This window comes from Leuresthes tenuis, unplaced genomic scaffold, assembly GCF_036924035.1.
Source record: "Leuresthes tenuis unplaced genomic scaffold, fLeuTen1.0.hap1 SCAF_22, whole genome shotgun sequence".
In the NCBI taxonomy this organism is placed as follows: domain Eukaryota; kingdom Metazoa; phylum Chordata; class Actinopteri; order Atheriniformes; family Atherinopsidae; genus Leuresthes; species Leuresthes tenuis.
Window position 1 is genome coordinate 17,154,469 of NW_027325376.1, and position 27,895 is coordinate 17,182,363.

Sequence of the window (27,895 nt, forward strand, 5' to 3'; positions counted from 1 at the left end):
CAGTTATCTGTTGGACGGGTCATGACAATTTCCTCAGTTCTCTGAAACGTTCACGGGTAAAGAAATCAGTTTTCAGTTTTACTGATGGCACAAATTCACAACAAACGTCCTCTCGGGGGATTTCGCCAAAGAAACCTTTAAAATTCGCTCCAGTTCAATAAAATCCAGTTTGGATATTGTAACTGAGTATTATCGTCTTATTACATATGCTGAATAGCAGTAAGACACATGTTTTTATTGGTTTAAATTTGTCTCAAAAATAACTGCAAATGCCCAGAGGGTGATCTACAAATGTGCCTTGAGTTGCACACGTGTTTTCTTATCCACAAATATAAATTTCCCATTTGTAACTTGTATGTTGGTTTTTACAAAAATGTTTGTATTTGTAGATATATAATTTTCCATTTGTAAAGCAAAAAGCCATTTGTGAAACTGAAAATTCTGTTTGTGAATCGTGACTCAGCACTTGTGGATCACCAATCACACGTTCGTATTTTTGAGACATTCTTTCCGCAAATCCACACAGATCCACAAACAAATAGCTTGTGATTCCAATAGATGGCACTGTTGTTCACTGATTTATCTATGGCTCGGCTTAAGAACAACAAAGAAGCCTCGGGTTACTCACTATACAGTCCAATGGCAGCGTTATCACTGTTTTTATTATATTGTCACGGAATGGATACTATAAGACTTATCTTAATGTAGGGCAAGGAAAATCCTTAGTACTCATAGATGATGGTAGCTGCTCTCCTTGTCCCAGGTTTTGCCGCAGAAACGAAGACCCACTTAAGCCGAGCTGGAGCCCATCCCAGCTGCTATTGGGCGAGAGGCAGGGTACAGCTTGGACAGGTCACCAGTCCATCACAGGGCCACACAGAGACGGACAAGACACACAACCATCCACGCTCACACTCACCCCTAGAGACAATTAAGAGTCACCAATTAACCAAACATGCATGTTTTTGGATGGTGGAAGGAAGCTGGAGTACCCGTAAAGAACCCACACATACATGGGGAGAACATGCCATCTCCACGCAGAAAACATAACCTGATTAACAAAAATGTATTACATATTACACTGACTATATCTGTTTTATTTAAGCCCAAATGCAGAAACATTTTTTTCAAAACTATGTCCACCCCATGTCTTTTGCAGAAATTAAAATGGCAGCCAGCAGCCAGGTGCTGCAAATCAAATGCATTTGATTAACTGATCATCAGCAAGCGTGAGCACCTCTATCAAAGCAGAAGTTTTGTCACTTTGCTGGTTCAGATGTGTGTGTGTGTGTGTGTGTTAGCACAATGCCAAGATATAAAGACCATCAGCAGTGGAAGTTATTGTTGCTGCCCATCAATCTGGGAAGGGCTATAAAGCCATTTATTTTTTACTTTTATAAGGTAATTGTTCTATAATGACAAGAGATTATTCACTAGTACATTTGTCAATCTTTTACCAGGAGTGGATGTCCCAGGGAATTCACGATGGGGTCAAATTGTGCAGTCTTCAGAGAAACTGCAAAAACAACCCGGAGCTGCATCTCAGCCTCTACAGGCTTTGGTTATCATGTTAAATATTAAAGTTCCTGACCGCACAATTACAAAAGACTGAGCTAGCATGCCATGTTTGGAAAGAGTTGCAGGAGAAGGTCTATTTAGGTTTAAAAAGTTTCACGTGAACCAACCACAAGACTTCAGGAACAATGTCCTTTGGATAGATGACAGCAAAGTGGAGATTTTTAGTCATAATGCACAACACATTTAGGTAACTCAGGACAAACAATATCTAATATCTTCTGGAGTGAAATATAATGTAATTTGTTACATAACACTGAAAGACGAAACAAACAAAAATACTTTTTTAAATAAAAAAATAGGAATATGTTCTATGTTAAATTACATAAAGAAAGAAATTTAAATATATATTTTTTGAATTTGGTCTTTTTTGCCCTTTTCATCCCTTTTGTCATATGTATATATTATAACCACAAAAATGCGTTTTTAGGTAAGAATCTGCTGATTTCAAGTGTTTGGTGAAAAGACTCCAAAATATCCCACAATGCATCAGCATTCTCGTCCGTTACTGTTTAAATAGTCTCCGCGTGCGGAACGTTGGGTTTGACTTTGAGGCGTTCTTTTTATTTAATTTTTTTTACCACTTCCAACATCCTTTTAAAAAAACATAATAATTCAAACCAAAGTCACCCTGATATACACATATAATATGAGGCTAACTTTAGCCTTTAGCTTCGAACACCGTGGTTAAACCCAGTTGCTTTCTTATCTGCCGGGGAATGTTGACATCGTAACACCACAAGTGGGACGAAGGAGCTACTCGCACCTCCTCGCTACAAAATTTGATTTAGCAGCAGTCCTTATTTGATCATTATTTATTTAATTCAGCGTAAATGACTAGCAGAGGGGACAGTGACGATGACAGTAGCAGCAAACGGAGAGTCGCGTACGTTTACAGCCCAAAGTACATCGAGACTTGTGATACTTTATCCAAAGTACCAAACCGGGTGAGCGGGCTTGAATGTAAAAGCCTTCAGTCAGCTTCTGACTGATCAGCTACATTTTTACTCATCTTAACTGGCACAAAGTGTTATTTAATGGACAATACTTTCACTTTCTGCAGGCGAATATGGTCCACTCACTGATAGAAGCCTATGGACTGCTTGAGCATATGAGGTGGGTCGTTGTTACTGTTTGTTCTGGAAACTTAACAAAGAAAGAAAAGAGCTGGGATCAGATAGTAATAGATCAATGTACTACACAGCAGTTTGACGTTTGTAGGTTTCTCTAATACGAGCCATTCACCCCCCATCACATACACACAGTGTCTTATGAAACATCCATAAGGGTAATACATTCTTTATGAGATCCAAGACTGTTTTTAGCTTTCTGTCATTTTTCTTTTGTCCCTCATACTTTGTAGTGTTATATTTCATAACGTCCCTTCTAAAAACATTCACATGCAGCAACCCTCTTTAATACTACGATCCATGTGACAGCATCTATTCACATGTCTCAGCTATATTTAGTGTATTACTTTGGAAAGCTACATTATTTATAACTGAAATGCACTGGAGCTGTAAAGCTGGAGAACCCCTTTAGAATAGCTTATGTGTCTGCATTATAGTAACCTACAATATCATCAGTTTTTCTGTAATAGGTCACGAAACCAGAGAAAATTAAAAAAAATGTATACACATCTTTATTGGGTTACCAAGACACAATACATTTCACCCATTTTCCCCCCCTTTTAGAACTCCAACGAAAAAGTATTATAGAAAGAGGACCAGAATGAGCTTAATCTTGGACAGGAAAAAAAAAACCGTGACTGAGAGTATTTGTCGCATGTATCACTTGCATTAAAAAGGTTTTTTTTAAGTTTACCGGTAGATTTGGAGGAATGTACCCTGTGTAGGACCTTGAACTGAATTAATGTCAGACTGGCACAAGATGAGGTGGAGTTAACCCTGTCAAGGACCCGCGATCCGTCTGACCACCTAGCTCCTTTTCCCATGAATTCCTAGGTGCCAGTGGGGACGTTAGTGATTAATTTGACCACAAGTCCTCCGGTACTTTGCAAAAGTGTTTTGTCACTCATCATTTATTGATGCATTCCCGGGGAATAGACGCAGCGATTTATTGAAGCATGTGCAAACATAAAAGTACAGTATATGTATATATAGTATAGTCAGTATTTTATGAGCATCTGTGTTCTCCAGTGCAGCCTGAACCCTTTTAGGCTACGTTCAGACTGCACTTGCAGGTGACCTGAATCCGATCTTTTCGCTCACATGTGACCCATATCCCATTTGCTTTTGGCAGTGTGAACAGCACAAATCGCATTGGATCTGACATTTTGGGGTTGGACGGGTCTTTTATTACTTAGATTATTATTAGTGTTGGTCTGCTCAGACTCATGGGAGACGTGCTTGTTTCCTGCCGTTTCCATAGCGATAGTGGCGCGTCAGAGAAATTTGTATAATGCTTTTTTATGGCGTTTGAGCATGAGAACTTGTTGAAATGTGTGTCTCGTGAGACTTGAGAGCCCTGATTTTTAGCATTAAACCATACAGTCCTGCAGTTGCCGTTGCCATGGTCGCTTCAGTAAACACCACTGTGGCGTGGTCTGTGGGCGTGATGTCATCGATGATCAACTGCGCATGCGGGTCACTTCAGGAGCGTGAGCTGTTCACACAGCAATCCGTAGACAGGCCACATTTAAAGAGGTAATGTGAACAGCCAAACAAAAACATCGGATTTGAGCAGTAAGTCAGAATTGTGCATTAAGACCTGCAGTGTGAACGTAGCCTCAGACGAGCTTTCTGTCATTTCTTTTAGTAGTCTTCAAGAATAGTTCTCCAGGGCATCCCAAAGCTCTTCTTTGGCTGCTTTCTGCCTTTTGTTCCGTTCTCTGTCAGATGATCCCACACTGCCTCAATAATGTTGAGGTCCGGGCTCTGGGGAGGATTCATCCCTCCATAAGACCTGTTTTCACTGATTTTCAGTCCACTTCTTGTGTCATTTGGCATAGCTCAGCCTTTTCTCCCTGTTTCCCTTCCTTAAGAAGGGCTTCTCGACAGCCACCCTTCCATGGAGACCATTTCTGATGAGGCTTGGGCCAACAGTAGATGGATCAGCTGAAGTCCAGATGCATGTCTCTGGTCCTGTGTCAGGTCTTTGCTGGATTTTTTTCCTTTTCCTTACGGACATCACTTTCAGAGCCTGTTTATCTGCTCATCTGACGTTTTTTTTTTTTTTATAGGCCTGGCACTTCTTCTTTTGTCCTCCAACTTTTTTTTAAGAGCACACTGCACTCCATGCTGAGCTCCACCAAGCTTTCGGCTCATAGCGCTTGGGGAATCGCCTTGTTGATGTAGAAATGTCTGTCAAACAGATGCGACTAAAGAAAAGCAAAGAAACTCAGTGTGCTTTTGACAGGTTGCTTGTAACAAAGAGCCAAAAGACACATTTTTAAAACTTGGCTCTTTGCTAAGTGTCGGTTCTGTTCGGACACATCACTAGTTCATCACATGAGTTATTGATGCCTTTTTACGCCTGGTTGATTCAGAGGATTGTGTTACAGTGGCAACAACAAACAGGCTCCCCTCAAAAATGGTCAGTTTCAAGGACTGGACTGAAATTTAGTGAAAAAGCAGCCAAAAACTCTGAGAAACCTTCAGAAAACTGACAGCTATTGCTGAAGACCGCTTTGAAAGATTAAAAGACTCATTGGAAGCCAAATGTAAAGAAATGAAGGGTGGATAAAGACTTTTGGACAGTTCTGCTTGTGTGTGTTTTTCATTGTTTTTTTTAAATAATGTAATAAAAAAGTAGTGCTCTTTGCACCGAAGGAAATTTTTCTCCACCCTTTCTGTTCCTTGTCCATCAGTGTTTATTCGTTTGATGCATTTAAAGGTTTACTGAGGGCGGCGGCCTCTGCACAGTTGCTGCTGTGGAGCAGGTTTCAGTGGTCATGGCACATTACTGTGGAAGCCTGTCGTACGATGCATGTGGTTTTTTTTTTTTTCTCCAGCATTGTGAAACCTCGCCTGGCCACCATAGAGGAAATGGCAAAGTTCCACACAGACTCCTACCTGGAGCATCTTCACAAGATCAGCCAGGATGGAGACAATGATGACCCCCAGTCGGTTGACTACGGCCTCGGTGAGAAAAGCAAAGAACCTGCGGCTGTTTAGACTTTAATTTGGGATTTGATGCTTGTTTTTTTTGTCTTTGGACATAAAGACTCTGACATGTTGCAACAATGTCACAAAAAAAGGGAAAATGCAGCAATGACGAAGTGAATAAAGCCAAGGCATGTAACTGTTAGTGGCCACCAGAGGGCAGTGTAGCATTGATATTTAAAAAAATGCCACCTTAACCAGAGTATTACATGCATTTCCCTTTTTGTTGTCATTTTCACCTCTTCCTATTTTTGATTTTTTTTCTTTCCTACCTGAAACAAAGCAGTACATTTCTAAAAATCTGAGATCCCACCACAGTTTTCTGCTCTTGACTGGGCCAGCTGGAGGTTCTAACTTTAGTCCAGTCTTGTAGTTCATCCCACTTGTTTTGATGCCCTTGACACATTCCCTATCTTTATATATCTATTACTCCTTCCTTTCGCTGTCATCTTGCCTCCTCTCTTTGTTCTCAACCCTTCCCACTGGCGCTTCCTTCTTTTGTGTTGCTCACACCTCTTGAGTCCATCCTTCCATCTTGCTACAGAAGAAAAGTTCTCCACCTCCTTCTGGATCCAGACATTTCCCTTCTCTTTCCTTCTTCACTGGAATAAATCTTTTCCACACCCATTATCCATCCGTCAGTCTTTGTCCCCATTTTCTTTGTCTTAATGTTCTCTATTTTAGTCTCTTTTCTGACGCTCTTCTCCATTTCGCTCTTATTTCACATAATCTCATGGCACGAATTATCCCTCCTCGCACAGGGCAGTAGTGTTAATTGGAGATAGAAATGATCAAAAGGGAATCCACAAGGAGGAAATATATTTTTTTGTACAGCTTTGTACTTGAAAAATATTACCGAACACAGTCTGTGGTCATTGTCTTGTCTGGTTTGTTATGAAAGCCACTTGTCATCGTTTCACCTCATGTCCCGCACTTCTCCCTCCAGGCTACGACTGTCCAGTTGTGGAGGGAATATTTGACTATGCGGCAGCAGTAGGGGGCGCTACACTGACAGCAGCTCAGTGTCTGCTGGAACAAAAGTCTGAAGTAGCCATCAACTGGGCAGGAGGCTGGCACCATGCCAAAAAGTAAGAGCATCACTTCTCATATAAATGCACTGTTTCCCCGCATTGTTTTTTTGTTTTTTTTTACACACAAATAAAATCTTTTCTATATCTGTAACAATAATGTCAAACTATCATGTCATCAGGAATAAAAAATGAAGAAAAACAAACCATCCTGTGACTTTCTTGGCACTTTTACTTGACCATGAAACCGTTATCAGGAGAAATTCAGAAGGTCTAACCAAAGATAACTGTGGTGCAAAGAGAAGATTTCCCCTCAGTACCACAGAGAAGCGGCATCTGTATGAGCTGTAATTACGTTTTAATGGCACCTACCTTTATCTACATCCATCCTGGTTAGCGTGACATTGTGGAAGTCACTTTTAATGTTCAGGTTGGAAGGAGTTATGGGGAGGCATTTACCTTTAAATGAGAGGAATGGGTGACCGCAGGCCGTCCCATTTAGTAGGCGATCGCATAAATGGAAACTTGAGTGTTAAAGCTTCACTAATAGGTGCTGTGCCTCAAGTTTTAGGGTCTATTTAGCACCATCGATAAAGTATACATCCCCTTGTTTAAAATGAAAGGTGACATATTAGATCTTTTTTTAACATGTTTCCTGAAATCTTGTTGAAATGTAGATTTGTATGAGAAATGGCTTCGGTCAAGACATCTATTAGTTTAAGCACAATGGCCTTTCGCTCACCCCTAGTGAGGGCAGAGATTGTGAGCAACTACTCACTCCACCCACTCCTTCCCTTTTAGTGAGAAAAGCAGCCACTCACTCAGCAGTAAATTCAAACATAATGAAGCTCTTCCTCCAATCACAACTAAAAGCACTCCAGCTCTATATATAGATATTTGCGCATGTGTTTGCGTGTGTATATATATATATATATATATATATACATGTATGTATATACATGTATGTATGTACATAGTTACTCTTTAGATCTGAAAGGGAAATTATTTAAAGTGTAGTGCTGTACGTTAGCCGCAGATGCTAATAAAGAAGACTTTCTCGTCAACAGTGATGGAGCAAGCCTCAGTGTGCACGGCTTAGCTAGCTGTAATGCACTTGTTCGATTAATAACTGCATTTAGACATTTTGCGCATATTAACATCTTTAGATATGTGTAATCAGAAAACCTACATCTTTTTTTAGTATAATGCCAATTTTGGGACGTTAACGCACCGAGAGCGGTGTAGCATACATGTGTTGTAAAGATGTGCCAAAAACACACCTTTTCACACAAAACTGCGGGTCTTCAATGAACAAAGCGATGGCGTAATAGTAATTTAGACTTTCAAAAAGAAACAGCAGTAACTCCTTAGAAGTTGGTGTACGTCATGTTCATTATCTAAGCTGTTAGCGTTAGCTAGTGCTCGACGAAAAAAATGAGCTAATAAAATAAACCCTGATGAATTATTTCTCAGATTAGATTTCACTAAGATTTCCCTCGTCTGAAGTTCAGGCACTGAGGGTTGGAAATGATCTGGACCAAGTTGGTAAATCCGATGGAAAATGGTTGCTGCACATGCGCAGTCTTTAGCTAACTCTTGCTGGAGCGTTACCCACACACAAATTGTATCCACTGGACTCTTATATCCTCCAAGGCTGGTGGTTTGGATGTGAGATGCATGCTCCTCAGTACAGCTGACTACAGAACATTTCCACGCAAAGCTGGCTTCATCGCTGTAGCAGGTTTAATGTGAGCGGGCGGGGCTCTGAGGGTTTTGGCATAGCGGAGGAGGCGGGGTCAACTTGATGAGTGACATACGTAAGTTTACACTGGAAATCTTAATGGCTCATTTAGGGAGATATTTTCACTGGCAAAAAAGTGGCATGATTGTATTTCTTCAGAGTTTTTGGGTTGTACTGACTTCCGACGCTCAAACATAAAACTCCTAAATACAGAAAAAGGCGATTATTCTATAGCGTGTTCCCTTTAACAAATACTGCCAGCTTTACCGGTGTTCAGGCACTTTCATATGTCCCCGTCAGTCACAGTAAATGACCTGAGGAGCGGGCTCTATTGAAGCTAAATCACAGAATTTCAAACTTCCTGTGTGTGTGTTTCCCAGGGATGAGGCTTCAGGTTTCTGTTACGTGAATGATGCTGTGCTGGGAATCCTCAAGCTGAGAGAGAAATACGAGCGAGTGCTCTATGTGGATGTGGACCTGCATCACGGAGATGGTAGGCATGATAAAAGCTACAGCTGTGCTGTCGCGAGGAGGCAGTTTGGCTCATCGACAGCACTTTCCATATCTTATTTAATATTCTGCTGAAATGAATTAGCATATGTTTTATTTTGCCCCTTTCTGATCCCGAGAGCATTTTTTAATGTGGAGGTACATATTGAAACGTTTCTCCAGGAAGCATTACAGGTACCTCACGGTTTCTCTCCTCCTCCCTCATAGGTGTGGAAGAGGCTTTCAGCTTCACGTCCAAAGTTATGACGGTTTCGCTGCACAAGTTTTCTCCTGGATTCTTCCCTGGTCAGTCTCTCTTGATGTCTCAGATATGATATGTTCTCAGATGACACTTTATATGACTATATGCGCACGTGCATTTAGGCACGGGTGACCTTAGTGACACCGGGCTCGGGAAAGGCCGCTGGTACGCTGTGAATGTCCCGCTTGAGGATGGAATCAAAGATGACCGATACTACCAGCTTTTCACCAGGTACGCGCAGTCACGCATACACACACGCCAGCGCAACTCCGAGCAAAACCTTTGAGAGTTGTCTTCCTTAAGGATCCCTGAGGAGATGTTCTATTTTTCCTTTCCTCCCGTGACTGCATCGTTCCAAAAGATCAGAGGTCACGGTCGTCCATAGAGGAGTGAGCAAATGCAGTTTCAGCATTTTATGGAGGACATTTGAGCAGGGACATCCTTTCATTGTGAGGGCTTGAGGTTTGCTCATCAGGGTCTTTTTTTACCCCCCCCCCAGTTATGTGGACTCAAAAACACAAAAGTGTAAGAGAAATATAAGTCTTAAGACTTATTTTTACATGATATTTTCTTGAACTTGTGTATAATGCTCGCAGGCAAGTGTAGTCTGCCAATCTTAGATTTGTTTCAAAGCTTTCTTGGTAGTTTTTGAAGCTGCTCAATAATAGAGACGTGCCTCGTTAGAATTTTATCAGAATGCAGCAGTCATTCGTCCACTGATATCAAAAGTTTTTATCGGAAAAACACATTTTTAATACATTTTATTGGGAACAGGTTTGTGGAAAGTCATGGGTTTTCCCACTGGGTGTTACACCGATGGTTATTACCAGAATTTCTGTTCCATGTGGCAAGTTTTATTTTTCTACACTTGCAGTTAAATAATATAATGACACTTTTTTTCTGTTCTGTGTAACTGGCTGTGGACAGATGTTGCCTGATTTATAAAACCATCTGCTTGATTGAAGTATTACTTCATGTCTGCTGAGAATGATCTATAGCAATCAATGGCTCAACTATTTTGTCAAACAGTTAATAATGTGCTCATTTTAGATAAACCCTGTTTAGTCCCCACCTCACTGGCCAACAGGATTGGTTTTGGTTCCATTGGTTTGTTCCACTTAAAACTGTTTTTAAGACTGTTGTTGGCAGAAATGCTCACCCATAGTGTTAGCTATTTATCTCTTTGGTACCATGGAAACAAACAAACTCACGAGGATACGTTTAAGCATTGCTTTCTGGATAGCAACCGTGTTAGAACATAGAAACATGTACTGAAAAATAATGTCTATATTTAATGAAATATACAGCTCAGAAAAGCAGCCAAGCTAAGCTAAGACGAGTTTAGCAATAGGAAATATGGAAGATATCAAAAATTTAAATGCACAAGGACAAGGAAAAAAACACAGGCTTACAATTGCCAGTCTGATAGGTGTAAAAAAGACTATCATCCACCAAGGAAAAATTATTTTGTGGTGTAAGAACCAGTGGAGAACTTAGCAGGTGTCCTGCTGGGTTAGCAAACTTAAGCTACAATTGCTAACATTGTTTTTTTTTTTACCGAACTGTTAAATTTGCTGTCACATTTTAAGGTATAACAAAAAGAAGGGGTGTTTGTTCACTAATGGAGGATTAAAAAGGACCAAAAAACAGAAACTAACCCCCAAGAGTCAAATGATGGCTTATTAGCCAGAGTGCACATTGTTTAACAAAGCTAAGCTACGTTTTAAGATGAAAGAAATTTAACGAGACACAGACTGACAGATGTGTTGATAAACATTGCTACCGCAGCCGTCGCCACTTTTTACGCCTGAAACAGCCATGCAAAGTGCATCCAGGCAGGAAAATGGACTCTGTTAGCTTCTTTAACCAAGGAAAACCATGGATTCTGTGGCCTGAATGGCTGGAGTTTGAATGTCCTCAAAAACTATCACCTTCAACGCCTCTCTGTCGCTTATACTGCATTGAGCGCCGAAGCAGGAAAACTCGTGTAATGTGAAATAACACATTGGTGGAGGAGTGTTTTTTTTGGAGCACTGCTCAAATGACCTGCACTCATGTTTGAATGACTCACTCTTATTTGAAGGAGTCTTCAAATGGCTCCAACTCCTGACTGACATCCATCCTGAGAGAGCGATAACATGTTTACCGCCGTCTTGTTCCACAGCGTAATGCAGGAGGTGCGGGCACAGTTCAACCCGGAGGCGATTGTGATGCAGCTGGGCGCCGACACCATGGCGGGAGATCCCATGTGCTCCTTCAACATGACCCCGGTGGGGGTGGGCAAATGTTTGCAGTATGTCCTGCAGTGGCAGCTACCTACGTTGCTGCTGGGAGGAGGTATATTTATTAGGGTTTATTATTCCGGCTTATGTTGTGTTTTTTCGCCTGTTCATGAGTTGATGCGTACGCCTCCATGTATTTGCTTACATACTCGTACTCAAAGTGTTAAAACACCCCAGATGAAATGTGGATAGTGCACTGTTTCTTTTGTGTATTCGAATTTACTTTGAATTTCACTGAGCTCTCACTTGTGTGCAGTTTTTACACACACTCACACACGGTGCCCTGTTCCAGACTCCTCAGCCCTTGGCCAGATGATAGCTACTAATTATACGACACAATGAAGCCATTTTACTCCACTACAATCCGACCTCTCTTCCTTTCTCTCCCTCCCTCTCTGTCCTACATACTTTTTCTCTGCGTTATATCCTCCTCTCCCTCCCGGTTCTTGTCATTCTCTCGATTTTACTCAAGTCCACCTCTTCATCCTTGACTCCCTCTGTCTCTTTTGTGTGTGGAAGAGAGTTCACAGCGTGTCATCTGAAGTTTGATGTGGTGCACCTTCATTTAAAAATCCAAAGTCTTCACAACTGACGAGTTTGAATAAAGCAGTCCCCCATAAACTTTAGATTTTAAGGAACTTCAAGCGTCTAACTTGTCTCCTGACTTCTCCTTGCATTGGTCCCTACAGGAGGTTATAACTTGGCTAATACGGCTCGTTGTTGGACGTACCTGACCGCAGCAGTGCTTGGAAAGACTCTGTCCTCTGAAATACCCGATCACGAGGTATGGCAACACTCCCAAACCCACGCTCTGTCTCGCACCGCCACTGTAAGTCCCTTTTACATATTCCCACATGAACACAAATGCGCTCTTTCACGTGTACTGTCACACACTCGCTGAAAACCGCCTGCTGAGTCACTCGTCTAATCAAAGATGCCTGTTTCCCAGTAGAGGGGTTTGTTTTCAGGTGAGTCAGAGGCGCAGCAGTGTTGACAATTCCTCGATTCCCCTCCATCCGTCGGGTTAAACCCACAGTCCTCTTTTGCGGGCACCGAAGTCAGTTTTATGGACAGAATGAGTGGAATGGTGCAGAGGAATGAAGGGGCAGATAATCAAATAATGTGAGGCCAGCTGACAAAGCAGGTGAACTAATTTTCCTTTTGTATTGCGGTGCTGGTAAAGCATTTCCTTTGGGCCACCGTTCACAGGGCGGACAAACGGCGTGTTTACAGCAGCTCAACACTTAAAACGAAGCTCAGTCTGGTTCAATAGGTCAAAGTTAAGATGCGAACATTCTTTCCTAATGAAACAAGGGTGTACACCCTTGACTTCATTTAGCATTGAAGGAAAAGGACCCAGTCGTTTAAGTTTTTGAAAGAGGAACCACGTGAGCACTTCAGTTCATTTTATGTAGGCAAATAAACCCCATTCTTTTCATCCATTTTTGTATAATATGTGGAATTGTCGCAACAGGATGTCACTAATTATACTAGGGGAGAGGTGAATTAAAAGAGGTTGGTCTGCCTAGAAGACTTAACAGACATGTGAACCGCTCTGCATGCATGCTGTACGGCATCCCGTTATTCCTAAACCAGAAATTTTCACTTGAATGTGCTCAAAACATAGTTTGACTGTAAAGCTAGTAGTTAACCTAATCGGTCATTTGTTTATCGCACTTCCTGGCAAATTGCTCCTAAATCCTCCTAATTCCCAAAGTGGGGAAAAAAAAAAGAAGGCGAAGTGTCCCACTTTTATTGGCGATTTCAATGATTCTCAATGGAAATAATTAACTCCATCCTGACTGGCATGCAAACGTGCCCGTATGTGCGAATCAGGCATTAAATCCAATGTTTTTCAATGAAGCACAAATACAAGCACTTTCCAGTCATCTGAGAACTACATTTTATTGATGACTCGACAGCTGATTTGGATCATTTGCAACACATGATTGGGTGTAAAACGAGCATCCTTCCAGAAGTAAAGATGGGGACGAGTTCACCACTTACGCAGTTCAAGAATAAAATTTCATTTTCTTTCAGTGTAAAATTGAAAAAAATGGGGGTTCACGCTGGATAATATTGCTATGTTATTCAGAGAATTTTGAAAAATCTCTATGTGGGCCAACAGAAACCATGAATCATATAACCAGCTTTAATGCAAGCAGCACAAGGAAGTAGCTCATCTTTGGAGTGTCATTAACACTGAATGACATATACAGTTTTTTGTCCAGGGTTAGGGTTAGGGTCAGGTGTTCTTTTCGGGAGAAGTTTCTATTACTTTACCGTCCAGGGACTAAATTGGCCTCCCTGCAGTCCAGGTATGTCATCTACGGAAAAAACAAGGTTCACTATGAAACAAAAAGCGCGACAGCGGAGGCCCTAAACTCTTGTGGAATCCTAAAGCTAGCATGGACTAGAAACAACATCCCGATGAGCACACTTACTTTGAAATTTCAGCATCCGATTTGTTGTCTTTGTGAGATTTTCAGTTAGATGTGGGGTTAAAATGATTTTCAGATCACTGTGTTCTGTTTTCGTTTTCCTTTTACGTGTTCCAACTTTCATGGAGACGGGGTTGTCAAAGAGACCCATCCTCCCGTCAGACAGAAATCAGTCGGACCATCTGTCTCTCTTGGGCCTATGCGCTCCCGCAGACAAAGAGTCCCTTTCTCCAGCAACTGATTTTTGGACCACATCTTGGTCAAATGTAATGAATCGCTGTGAGTGCCTGCGTGTGTGTGCGTCTATGTGTGTGTTATGACGAGATGAAGGTGCCTCTTGTTTCTCCTTGTCAGCATTCAATGGCCCTAAATAGCCTTTGACCTCATTAAGAAGCACTCACTGAAAACAAAGCAACTATCAGTGCAGACAGCTGCCGCAGATGATGAAGACAAGGAAGCGCGCTCACACACACACACACTCACACACACACACGTTTTCTCATAGAAATCAAAAACCACATGAATGGCTTTTCTTCACTTTCGTTAAAGTGCTTATGTCTTCATTTGTATATTTTCTCAGGTGATTTCCTATTGAAGCTGAAGCGGCGCAGATGCATTTGTGCGTGAGCGAGTGTGTTTGTGGCTCAGTCTGTGCCCCATAAGAGGGGCATTTATCCATGATGACCAAGCAAAGCTGAACTCCCAGCAACATGGGGAACAAAAACTACCTTTGTGTGCACATGTGTGTGTGTGTGTGTGTGTGAGAGAGAGAGTGTGAGTGTGTGTTTCAGCCCGCCTGCTCTACTGTACACCACATGAATACACACATTCATTGCCTTCAGATAATGCACTGGCCTGTTTTATAGCGTTTTTCGTGCGTTTCATTGTTTGATAAATATGCCGCCGATGTGGAGGAAACGACTGCTATTCAAATGGGAAAGTACTGAAAGTGCTTTCTTTCCTGAGAGATACTCGAGCGTAAGCAAAATAAATTGTTATTTGTTTTTTTTAGCGTCGCTGCGTTTCAAATATATCCTTTCACTGACAGCAACCCCTAATTTCTAAAAACGGCGAGTACAAACGCGTGTAACCGAAATACGTCCAAACAAACTTGTGCTGGTTTGCTTGGATAAAACGTATCTGGTCTCAAAGTTTTTGTTTTTGTTGAAATGAAAGCTTTTTTTTCTTTTTCTTTTTTTTCCTGTTTTGTACAAACTTTAAAAATAGTAGTCTAAAGAACACAATCATCAGTCAAACTTTGCCAGTCACATCCACAATGGTGCTGTAATATTCACTGACTACCAGACAAATTATTATGCAGATAACCCACACAATGGCTCTGCTTGGGCCACACTTATTTCACTTCCAATATCTAATAAAAACACAAGTAAAAGTGTTTTGTTTTTTTGTTGTTTGTTTTTTTAACTCGAACCAGGAGTCGAAAGTAATTGACCCTCTCGCATGACTTGTATTGTCTGATAGGAGACAGCTGATCTTGATTGACCCTCCATTGTGTGATAGCTGCAGAGTGTATCTGTGTGTGAATCGAAGGGCAACAATATGCGGCGTGCTAAGAATAAGGTTATTAATTAAGTGTTTCTGACTGTACTGGCTTTTTTGTTGCTTCTACGTGGAACATTTGATGTCCACATGCTATCCTTGGCCCATAAAAATGAACAGCCATTGAGAATGTCCCACGTAAAAGGGATCGTCATCTTCCCTACAGGTTCGACACTATTGTGAATGAGAGTGTCCAAATAATTCTTTTGGACCTGTCGAACGTGATTTTTTTCTTTTAGTTACTTTCAAAGAAGGACTTTGCAACTTTAAAAGCGACTTTGATTACAACAAGGCTTCAGACTGTAAGATTGGGATAGTACATATCTTTCATTAACATATGCTGAAACGTAAAACTTCTATCTCAGTCCAACTTATCAGCTTAGAAGGTAGACCAAAGCATACGATTGCAGACTTTCTTTTAAATGATCAAAACATCTAAACTGAATATCCGAGTGAGCCTAAATTCACTTTTTAGAAAATGGAACCTGCTAAGACAGCTCAGACTACCAAAACCCGTGGACCGGGCCAGAAGGCCGTTAATCGGTGCAGTAACGAGAAGGCCGAACGTAGCCATTACTGCAAAGCTCAGCAGCAGACCACTTTGTGCTTTAAACTCCACAGAGTGCGACTGTATGGCTGCAGCGGTCAGGAAAACGGCTTGAAATGACCCAAAGTCAGACGGGTGGCAAACCCAAACTCCTTCATTGTCTCCAGACCGCCATCCCCACAGTGAGGCATGGTGGTGGTAGCATCATGCTGTGGCGATGTTCATATTGGCAGTTGGAGCAGTGTTGCCTTGAGAAAATAGGACAAAATCCCAGTGATTAGATATGGGAAAACACAATAATACAAGTCGACGGAGAGGGTTAATGACTTTCGCCTCCCGGTGTGTGTAAATCAAACTGTAACCGACAACCTCTGTTTTTTGGATCACAGGTTTTGTTTCTCTTTTACTTTCCTATTCAATTTGATTTAAATTTAATTCCAGAAGCAATAATTGCTCATCTGGGCAGCGGACGGTGAAATCTGGAGAAAGAGAAGGTTATTATCGCTTCTCTTTCACTTGGAAAACCTGTGCCGGCATAGATTCAGACACCTGGGAATAAGCTACGCTGTCACCTAGGTTGCTACAAATATACAAGATAAATAACTGCTAAAATACACAGAGTGATAAAACCCGGCCAAAACTTTATCAGGAACTGCCCAACAGCTTATCTGAGTTCCCCTCATCTCTGGTGAGAGCAGCAGAAATAAATACAAATGTGTGTCTGTCTCAGAGCCACACAGGAAGGGAGGACGTCTCTGGTCCCAGATTGGCAGCAGGGAAGCGTCCCGCCTCTTTACTTCCTACTTCCTCTTTTCCTGTCTGCATCCACTTCCCCTCCTGCCCCTCGCTGCCGTCGGGGACACGGCGGCTCCCAGAGTCACGGGCTCAATCACCGGAAACGTCATCAGGCTATAGTTTGCGTATGTGTGTGTGTGAGAGGGACACGGAGGCCGCGAGGGGAATTTGCACGTTAGAAAATAACAAATAATAAAGCCGATCATTTGATTATTACAGTGTTCTGTGCTATTGTGATGAGTGAACTTTGAGATTCTATCAGATGATCTGAGGGGCTTAGTTTCCCGTAGATTCTCCCTTTTGGGAGCCTGGCCCTTTTTCACGGTTGTCTTTTTTGTTAATGCCTGTTTGTTTTTCAAGTTCACAGACGGGCTCGATCCAAGAGGATCATGATTCACGTTTCATTTTCCTGTCAGGCAAGAGGCTTTTCTAAGCCAGCTGGCCAGTCTTCATAATACTTGAACTTTAGAGTTTTTCTTTCTTCTAATTTGGTTCTTTAATTCCTTTAGACATGACTATGATTCTCCACAGCGGGCAGTTAAGCTGTACCCATGTGCACTCATGAGCGCATATTCCCAGCAGGAGAGATGAAACGGATGTTTTACGATTCTTTTGATCAACGACATGCATTTTAAATGGATTGCCAAACATTTCTTGGACACCATTAGATGCATTGTGCTTGCAGGCCACATATTAGTAATGTGTAATATGGAGGACTAGAGCAGGGGTTTGAAAGCCTGTCGGAGCATGATACAAAATGTATCTCTATGGCAACATGGCAAAAATCTGATATCCCATGTTTGCTTTTAACTTTGCCAGATTTTCAAAAGCACGCCAACGGTATTTTTGGGTCACAATGCCCTTTTAAAGGAGAACTGTCAGATGGATCTAAAAAAGATGGATTGATGAAAAAGTAGACGGGTGAGTAATAGTCCAGATGTTGAGTGAGTGAGGTGTACGTGCGCGATGTGACCATGGTTTTGGGCATCGAGCTGTTTTCCTTCTCGAAAAACATTTATTAGATAGCAGACGCAGTTCATTTGTTTTCCGAGACATTTTCCCCTCCGCTGTGCAGCTCGGCATCCTTCATAGCAGGAGATCCTGCTGATCGCTGTAAAAACAAACACACACACACACACACGCATCACGTCTGTCCACAGATGGGCTCGTGTGCACCAGCACATACTCCAGACTTTCTCTCAGGCATGTTCCCGTTAGTCAAAGCCAAACTTTACTCAGCCTAAGATGAATATGTTTTTCACCTGACAAGAATGGATGGCCGTTTTTTAATCAATGTTTTTACCGACGACACGGCAAACCTGTAAACTATAGCAACGGGAGCCTATTTGCTGTCTTTTCAGTGATGAAGTTTTCCATGGAGGTCTAGTTGTTTTTTTAAAAACTTTCTTTCTTGTCTTGTTCATGCTTCATCAAACACAAAGTAATTTAATAACCAATGCCATAGCTCGCTCCCACATTGTACAACTTGGGGTCGATCTCCTCTGTGATCATTTAATTTAAAATGATTAGTGCCAACTGTTCCTTAATTTACCGACTAACATACCTGGTTAAACAGTCATAAGCTGCACTCTTAAGTCCATTGTTACTAACCTGGGGTCCAGTGGGAGCTGGCCACCCGAGGGCAGCACACACGAAAAGCTTTATTAAGCCCTTTTCAGATATGGGATGCATGATATTAGTTGGAACATCAGCCTGTTGCAGCACTGAGATTCTGTCGCTCAGACATCGATCCCTTTAACCCAAATGTTCTTCATGACTTCATTCAGACACACTTCAATTGGCATTCACAAAAGATCAGTGAACACATGCATTCCAACTATTGGTATAAGACCAAAGTTCTTACTTATTGGAGTTCTTAGAACAACGAGTCCTACTGTTATATTGAGTGAAATTGGCAGTGACGGAACATTTTAAAGTCAACCGTTCTTGGAATTATTGTACCGTCTCCTTTCGTTATGTTAGTAACACGAGATTCGATACGCTTTGCATATTTTTGGTGCTTTTGTGCACGCTTCAGTAAATTTCAAGCAAAACAACTTGTGCAAATTGACTTGCAAATGAATTGTACATTTTGCAAAATAATATTTTCCCACCATGTAGCCTACAAATATACGCCTGTGACAGAAGACCACTGACTGTATTGTATCCAGTGAAAACTAATACAATTCCACTTAAAATAAAGGACTGTTTTCATAAGCTTTTTTTATAACTCTAATGAATAATAACATAAAATGCTTCGAAAGCCCTAAAAGCAAAATGACTTACAGTTTTTTTTTTCTGTAGTTTTCTGACTATTAATCTTTATAAAGGTTATGTCATTTATTCATGTACTATAACAGTGATTTATTGTGATATAAAAAACGAAAGGGCAATTTAGTTTTTACAGACAATTATTTATGTATTTATGTGGCTCCAGCTGACGACCCGGAGAGCACCGGAGGCCAAGTCACCAGACACCTGTGCAGTTCACCGACAGTGGAGATGTTATTCTTTTTTGAAAACTAAAGATTCCAATTTTAGATGAATTTATCCTGAAGGAGTTCCATGATATGATCTGGTTGGGTTGGGTGAGTTGGCACTGAATGAGCCATAATAAGCATCACAGCTTCAAGTGGAAGTCCAAGTAGGGCTACCAAATGAAATTAAGTCCACCTCAGTGGAGAAAGAATAAAGCAAACTCGGTTTCCTGTGGACTGAAGATTGAGTTAATTTAGCGAGAAGTACCTACAGTACTCATACTGAAAAGCGAAATTCTTCTGCTAGATAAAAGCATTCATTTCGTATAAACACTCGCACGCAACTTTCTTTTGCGCCATCATACGAGTTCATCTGAGTAGTGAAGGACCTCATATAGGTCTATGTGAAGGACCATGGTAAATAACCAGAGACCTTTCCCTATTCATCTCCCCGTGTGTTTCTACCCAAGACACCGGAGCCAGTCAGTATTTTCTGTCTCTTGACCTTGCCCAGCTGTGCTGCGTCACTGGATCACGCACTGTGGTCTATCTTTTGTCCCCATCGCGTTCTCTCTCACGTGCTCACTTCATTGATGTTGATCTTTTCCTGCTCCTCGACACCTATTTATATGGAATAAAATATGGATATATTTGGACGGTCTGTGCTTTCCTCTCCCTCGCCTCCTCTCTGTCTCCTCTCCGTAATCATCCAAACCAAACAAGCCGCCAGCAGGAGACTGTGTGCGTGTTTTTTTGTGTGTTACTGGACAGCAGGAGACAGAGCACTGGGTTCATGGGAATACAGTGAATGTGTGTGTGAAGTAACCACTCTCATGTTTAGACCGGAGGTAAGACACAGAAACTCATCGAAGCTAATTGAAAACAGACTCGCACACATTAAAACAGGTTTTTTTCCTTTGCACAGAGGCATATGTCAATGGATAATCACGCCAACACACATGCACGGACCTTCACCTGCATTTATTGCAGTACACACACGATCATGCATTCCCTCTGTCTCACTCACAAAGTGCGCCGATTAAACAAACATCGAGTTCTTTTTGTCTCCAAATAAGCAGAAGAATACTGTTGTTGCTTATGAATGATTTCTGTTATGTGTACATTTGCCTTTTTTTTTTTTTTGCCAACAGACCTTTTCTGATTCCATCTACCCCACTTGGGATTTGAACACGAGATATCCATGTCATAAAAACGACAAGCATCATCATGCTCCAGCCTCTTTGTTATGCACGTTTGCTTGCAGCTTGTACTTATTTGCTGTCACGGTGAATTTAATGTTTCAGGGGGGTTCGATTGCTCTTCATTAAAATCCGTCCTTTGGTCCTTTAAGGGAAGATCCACTCTATATGTCTCCTCACCCCCGACCATGTTCCAAGTCTTGCTCTTTTGTTTTAGTATTTAGTCACATTGACTCACTTGGCATGTTCTACTGAGTCCAAGGCTTTCATAGCAATCGCAGCAAACGGGCTGACGCGCTGTGGTCAGGCCTGGCCTCACAGTTTGTTTTGCTCTCATGTTACTGCGTCACAGCCTCACGATATCCTTGGAAATATTTTTTTTCCCCTTATTTCAACTGACTTGCCCTTGTTTTAACTTGTTTGAACCCACTCTGGATTTCCACCTGTTTCTTTTTTTCTGTTTGCTGTGGTGTCTAACTCCCTATGAGAGGCCAGGAGACTTTGGTATTTATAATGTAGCCATCTGATATTTTTCTTTGCTCCAGGGATGGGGATTTTAATATGTCCAACACTTGAAATATTTCAACAAATATTGTTTAGATTGCCGTGAAATTTTGTGCAGATGTCCAGACGTTCCTGTAGTGCTATCAGGATGTTCATATTTGTGGTTGTTTGAATAGTTTTACCAACTAGCGGATCTATTGTCATGAATTTGATTCAGACATCTGTGAAAACTGCAATAATGATCATCATCATCTCATGTTATCACCGCTTTAACTTTTGTTACCTAAAAGCTACTAATAAAATAGCATTGCTATCAACTTGAGCTACACTTTTTACTTTTGAAACTAGTGGGCAGATTTCAGTCTAAAAGGGGAGAAAATATAATTAGTGTGAGCTTTTACTGCATGGTTTCTCAATTATATGCAACGTCCTGATGTAATATCATCAACATCAAACTTACATCTGTGATTTCCGCTTGCCAAACTGCTTTAATGTGATGATAAAGTTATTTTTTCCATGGAAATCAGGTTTTGTGGCAGCTCAGACAGTGTGAAACAACACTGGAATCCTCCAGATTAGAAAGAAAACAACCCCTTGCTTGTTCTTCTGGTTAAAACTGCTAGATTAGATGTTGCGAAAGAAAATGAAAAGAAGCTTCATTCTTCAGTCAGAGAAGTCCTCTATGCTCAGATGGGGTCCTGCATGTTTGGGTTTATGAGCCTGGCAAAGACTACCACAGTTTGTGCGAAGACTTGACAGTGAAACACAGAGGTGGGAGTGTGATGATATGGGTCTGTGTGAGTTGATTTGGTAAATGACACACATGCAGACTTTTTGAATCGAGTTCTCACTATGGGGTTTGCGTCTTTAGAGCTGTGAAACTAAAGCTTTCAGTTTATCTTACAAAGTGTTGCTCTTCAGGTTATGCAAGTATTGCACAGGTGTGTTCCCACTTGTGTTGGATATGCAAGAAAAGCTTTTTTGTGTGCCCTAAGTCACCCCCGAGAGTTTCTCTAAAGAAGTGAAATGTGAAGCTGATTGACGATGAATATTTAAAGTCCAAACTACGCTTGAACCTTTCCAGAAAAGAAGCTGAATTCCCTTTAAAAAAAAAAAAGGAAAAAAGAAAGACCAATAGATTGCCGTGCAATTTTGCGGTGTGCTGCAGACAAACCAAAAAAAGAGTTTATTTGACAAAAACTGTATGCATGTGTGTTAGTTTTTTACAGAATATGGACCAGACTACTCGATGGAGATCAGCCCTAGCTGCCGACCAGACCGCAACGACACCAAACACCTGGACCAGGTCATCAGCACCATCAAAGGTATGTGTAATGTTTCTGTGTTTGGTGGATGCACAGGTGCATCTGTGTGTTTGGGTGTGGAGCATAAGCAGATGTGCGTTTGTCTCTGTTGTGTTGAACCTTCACTCACCACTGGGCCTTTTGTCTCTGTGTGGTTCTTTTAATGTGTGTTTTCTAAACGTGTCTGTCTTTGATAAAACTATGGCTTCTTTATTCTTTCCTCCCTGTGGCTTTTAACATCCTCTGTGTATTTGTGTGTGTGTGTGATCTCATTTTTTTTGTACCTACAACCTCTCATCCTGAGTCTGGGTCTTAATTCGTGTGGTATTTTTTCTTTCTGCATCTCTATCTTTATATGCCTTTATGTTTGAACCGTATGTTCATCCGTGTGAGTGTATTTGTGTATGTTTGCAGACTTGTGGTGAAGCTTAAAGCTTGGTCTTTGGTCTCAGTGTTGACAGCCCACAGCTCTCAGGAGAAATCCTGCACCAGGGTGAAGCTTAGGTGAAAAGTTGAGCAGCAAGAGACTTACTGTAAGGAAATCACCAAAACAAAAATGACCATGACGCATGTCTACAGGCTGAGTTACAAGATCTAGAGAAAAAAGTAATCCAACTTGTTGAAAAGCCAATCTGTAGATGTGTTAACCACAGACTGACAGGACCTCCACCTTCCAACTAAAATCCACTCGAATTGATTTTTTAAAGGGAGCCTAAAACACTCAGACAAGGCAGTTGAGAGTGAAATTGTACCGTAATGTATAGATTCAGTTGGATGCAAACTGGCCTCACTTCACATGCTTCACAGTTCCTGTCCCGGGATTTTTCATGGGAGTAATTGAAGGAGCAGGTAAAAAATGGTTCCAATTTTTCATTAACTAAATTGTTTTCTAATTGCTTTGGTCTGTGACATTGCAGCTGAAAGGGAGCATATCACCGCTTCACTGCAGAGTCTTACAAACCCTGGCCAAATGGAATGACTCACCACATTTGTTGGGTGCTCATACATCGTTTTTATTTAGTAAAGAAATGACAGTATTAAATGATAATGCATTTCGTCATTTTTTTAACCTTTCCTTCCAGACGAAGTAGAGGAAACAATTATGGAGTCAAAACAAAATCACAGTTAGAGCTTTATTTCAGCTACTCTGGCTTTTATGACGGCTTTAAAACAGAGTTCTTCATAAGTCAGGTTCAAACTCTCTTGTATAGCAGTTGACAGATGAGTTATGCAGGATGGACCCTTCCTGAAAACGAACCTCAGCATCACCAAACCTCCTTCATTGGACTTCCCCAAACAAAAGTCTTGGCATCATCTCCCTACCAAATTCCATCCAGCTGGTGATTAATTCCTAAATATCACTTCATCAATCACAGTTAAGGACTGCTGCTTCTTAGCCCACTGTAATCTTGTCTTTGTAATGGTTTACATTTGAATTTTCTGGATGTAAATTCCTTTTCCTTCAGCCGGTCTCTTACAATTCAGTCACAAACTTTGACTCCTGTTTTTGCCCATTTATTCTGAATTGCTTTAGTAGGGAATTTTCTATTTTCAGGCATATTCCTTTGAGTTTTCTGCCCTGATGCTCTGATGCCTTTCTTGGTCAACCTGTATGTTTCCCTTTTACCACCCTCCCACCGACTGGGAACAACCTGCATCTTTTGCCACACTTTGCATTGAATTATCTTATTTTTAAATGCTTTCCATTGTTTCCACTGACAGCCGTTGGGGTCATGTTCCCTGCCGATCAGCAGGATGCAGCAGCATATCAAGCTCTACCAGCCTCTACACCCTTTTAACTGCAGACTCATTTGCACATTTAGACTGGTGCAGGTATTTGTTTTAGAAATGTAAATTAGAAGGTAATTGCATTTTATTTTCGCATCAATGGAGAACCTACCAACCTACCAAGCTTTAACATGGCTCGACTTATCTGTGCATGCAAAAATAATGTGAATCGAATGTCGGGAAAGAGGCAAATTTGTGTTCTCAAATTTCACACACAGTAGGGTGGACATGGTATCGATCAGCAGCTTAATCTTCATACATTCGAACAGAACAGGTCATCGTAATGTAGCATAAGACAGGATGCTTGTTGGATGTAGATTCTGTTAATCCAAACAGCATTTAGTTCTCCAGGTCATGTCAAATCAGGGGATCAGTTTATCTGCTGAAATTCACTTAGTCCGTTAGCTTGCATGAAATCATCACATGGAGAGGGTTCGAAAGTATTGCTGCTTTTCAGTCATACGGCTTTTATTAAGGGCAACAGAGGAAACTGGTGGATGAACGGGTGGATAGAGTAAATCAAAGGGTGGAAAAATTTAACACAGACAAGCAGGAGATGGAGAGAAATGGGGGACATTTGTGTTCGGGGCCTTTTATCTGATCCCGTGCTCTTTTTAAAGCCCCAACTGAAGAAAGAAACTTTCAAAATGTAAAAATAAATAAACCTTTGTTGTTTTTTTTTGATCGAATGTTGGATTTAAGAGCTGAAATTTTCAAATTTGCGTTCTGCACATTCTTATTTTCTGCAGTTGAGCCATTTCTTCAAATGAATCATTTGGATTTTCCTCCCCCTTTCCTCTCCTCCTACCGCTGGCATTTCAGAGTCGTTTCTTTCAACCTGTCACATCTGTTTTATGTCCCCTCTCGTTTCAGTCTCTCTCCGCATCTCTTTGAACGGCTTCTGCTCTCTGTCATTTCACATTTAGTCAGAGGCAACTTCGCCCCAAAAAAAGTTGTACTGCACAGCACGCTAGACTCCGCAGTCTCAATGACAAGCTGTTTTTTTCATACTTTTTCATAATTTTGGCCTTCTTCCCCCCTTCTGTTTCTAGTTAAAGAAAAGACCTCCATGTCTTCTCACTGAACTAATGTTTACACACAAACACTAAACAGGATTTGGCTTTTCCACACACATGCTCCCACACTTACCTCTAGGCAAATATATCTACATGACATCATTGGGGTGGATAAGTGTTTTTCTGGTTTGGAAACAAAGTGCTGCTTATAAACACTGGTTTCCCAGAGAAACTGGTCAGCGTGAGAGCGTGTGCCCACATCTGCTGCCTGCTGGCACGAACAGACCAAAGACATTTAAATCTTGAAGTGATAATCTCAAGAATCTCTTCTCTCTTCATTCAGCATATGTAATGTTCCTAACCCACATATTTGACTAAAACTAAACACATGCACAACTCATCAGATAGCACCATTTCATAGAATTTAGAGGTAATGTTTGGCATGCATGTGGTTACTTTGCGCTATGTCGGTGTTAAGATCAGGAGAAACCGTTAGACAGGATGTACATGTATGCATTTCAGGTGTCTAACGGGTTTATTTCCTATTCTTTTTCAATGGGCTGACGTCTTGCATTGCCAAATTGAATTCTTGGCCCCTTGCATTGCTTTGCTTGCATAGCTTGCATTGGAAAGTTGGGAACAGTCCAACTTTCCAAGCAGCAGTGGAGGCATGGGCCAGTCAAATAGCCTGACTATTCATGTGTCTGATCTTGTGACTGATTGTTCCAAACGTCAGGTCCGCCTACCATCAGCGGTGAAAGTACTGCATCCGTGAGACTCAGGCCTTAATGTAAAGCTTTAGCTTATAGCTATATAAAAACTGACCTGACTTTGGGGAGCAACCACAACAGTTTGATGAAGCTCCAGCGAACTCATAATCTCTTATAAAGACAGGCATTGTGGACAAGTAAGCCAAAGTGCTCGAGTGACAAGGGCAGTGAGTTCTGCTCAGTCAAAAGTTTGTGCCCACAGCATTTGAACTTCACTCAGCCTAACCACTGTGGTTAGTTACATAGAAAATATTTTCCAGATAAATACACAATATCCACTTTTTTATCTATAAATGTATGATGTGACTACCTTTACTGCCAGCTCAGAAGTGTAACAACTTTAACCATTGGTTCACTCTCTGTACAACACGAGCAAAATGGTGAAGGGCTCCGAAAGCACGAGTCAATTTGATTACTACGTATATATTTTAAAATGTTGTTGCCCTAGAGGCAGGCAGCCTGCTGCAGTAGACTTCTGAAACCTTTATCTATGCTGGTTTGGATGATGTGCTACTGGAAGGACTTCTGCTGGTAAATCTGGACATTTTTTTTTTTTTAACATCTGTTGATGATGCATAACCATGGCAACAGGAGAGTTGTTTACCTTTTAAAGTAGCTAACTGAGCTTTCCAAAACCCAAGTAATGCCTGGAATAAGAACCTAAGACCATGAGTTGAAGAGGAGACATCTGGGATGCAGAGCAGGAATAAAAATGTAGAAAAAGGAGGAGGAATTTTGAACCATTTCTTCCTTTCATCATTATGATCTTCATAAAATGAACAAACTTGGGCCCCTGATGAGGACTCAGCAGGAACATCAAGATCTTTTCATGGAAACTTGGCTGCAGGAACAACTCTAATACATCTCTGCTCAGCTGTGAGACAATACAGGTAGACAGACTGCCGGCAGAGTGAAGAAGGAGGATTACAGTGCTTGTTAACGACAGATGGTGAAATCCTGGACATGTCATTGAGAAGGAAGGTCACCTGTGACCTGACAATGTTGCATTTGCATTCACCTGCTAAGTTGTTGCCATGCTACAAAGAAAACACTCCAACCCACTGAAGGTGAACTCTACCACACTTTCCTTTCTGCAACACTTCTTTCTAAAGGTTTGTCAGCTGATTTATATTTTATATGTAAAACAATAGCATATCTTCAACAATAAATTACACTGCAGTGGTATAATTTTCCTTCATTAAGTGTTATTGAATTAAATTGAACTGTATTATAAATCACTCCACTGTGGCATGGTGTCTTATATTCTTATACTCATATTCACTGTACAGTTCTTGGAACGTATCTCACCCAAACTAACACAACCTTATCAGTTGTTTTCAAGCCTCTCTGTACTTTTAGATATATCTTAAAATGATGCACATTTTTGATACTATCACCACCCTTCCTTTTCTTCTCATATGCATCTTTTTAGTCGTCCGCCTTCTTTTCAATCACTTTATAAACTCCAATCAGAAAAGTGCAATATAAATAAAGCAAACTAGATAGTTCAAGTTGCATGCTAACAAGGCCTCAGTTTACAGTAACCATACAAAAGGGTTATTATTTATATAACTTAGTAGGCTTCTGTTCTACAATAGCAGCAATTTAAGCATGCAAATTATGTTACCACAAGCCAACAGGGAATTTATTTTAAATTTTCAAATAATGTTCATGGAAAAGCCAGGGAATTACCACAGTCAGCAAGTCTTATTCAGTGGAGTCCAAAGTGTCCGAAAATGGATTAAAATGGATTGTAATTCTAATTTGTGACAGATGGCTTGTCGTGCAGAGCTACTGCTCTAAAGGAGCAGCAATTTTAGCTTTTGTAAATTTTGACTTGTTGATAGTGTGTAAGGAAAAGTCAAGGAATCACTCCAGTTAACAAGACTTATTCAGTGGAGTCCAAAGTGTCAGCAAATGGTTTGTAATTCTAATTTGTGACAGATGGCTTGTCGTGCAGAGCTACAATTTTAACATGCTAATTATAGCAAGT

At 41.1% G+C, this 27,895-nt stretch overlaps 1 protein-coding gene across 2 annotated transcripts in view; it reads left to right on the forward strand.

Annotated features, from left to right (window-relative positions):
- The first annotated feature begins 2,292 nt into the window (after window positions 1-2,292).
- hdac8 (histone deacetylase 8) overlaps window positions 2,293-27,895 on the forward strand; it is a 47,694-nt gene continuing 22,091 nt past the window's right edge. For both annotated transcript variants that reach the window (XM_072376120.1, XM_072376119.1), the window contains exons 1-10: window positions 2,293-2,522; window positions 2,639-2,691; window positions 5,549-5,679; window positions 6,646-6,787; window positions 8,849-8,961; window positions 9,186-9,263; window positions 9,342-9,450; window positions 11,384-11,556; window positions 12,191-12,285; window positions 22,244-22,349. In XM_072376120.1, the coding sequence (XP_072232221.1) occupies window positions 2,409-2,522; window positions 2,639-2,691; window positions 5,549-5,679; window positions 6,646-6,787; window positions 8,849-8,961; window positions 9,186-9,263; window positions 9,342-9,450; window positions 11,384-11,556; window positions 12,191-12,285; window positions 22,244-22,349 (1,114 nt within the window). In that variant the 5' untranslated portion in view covers window positions 2,293-2,408. The remainder of the gene's footprint in view (window positions 2,523-2,638; window positions 2,692-5,548; window positions 5,680-6,645; window positions 6,788-8,848; window positions 8,962-9,185; window positions 9,264-9,341; window positions 9,451-11,383; window positions 11,557-12,190; window positions 12,286-22,243; window positions 22,350-27,895) is intronic.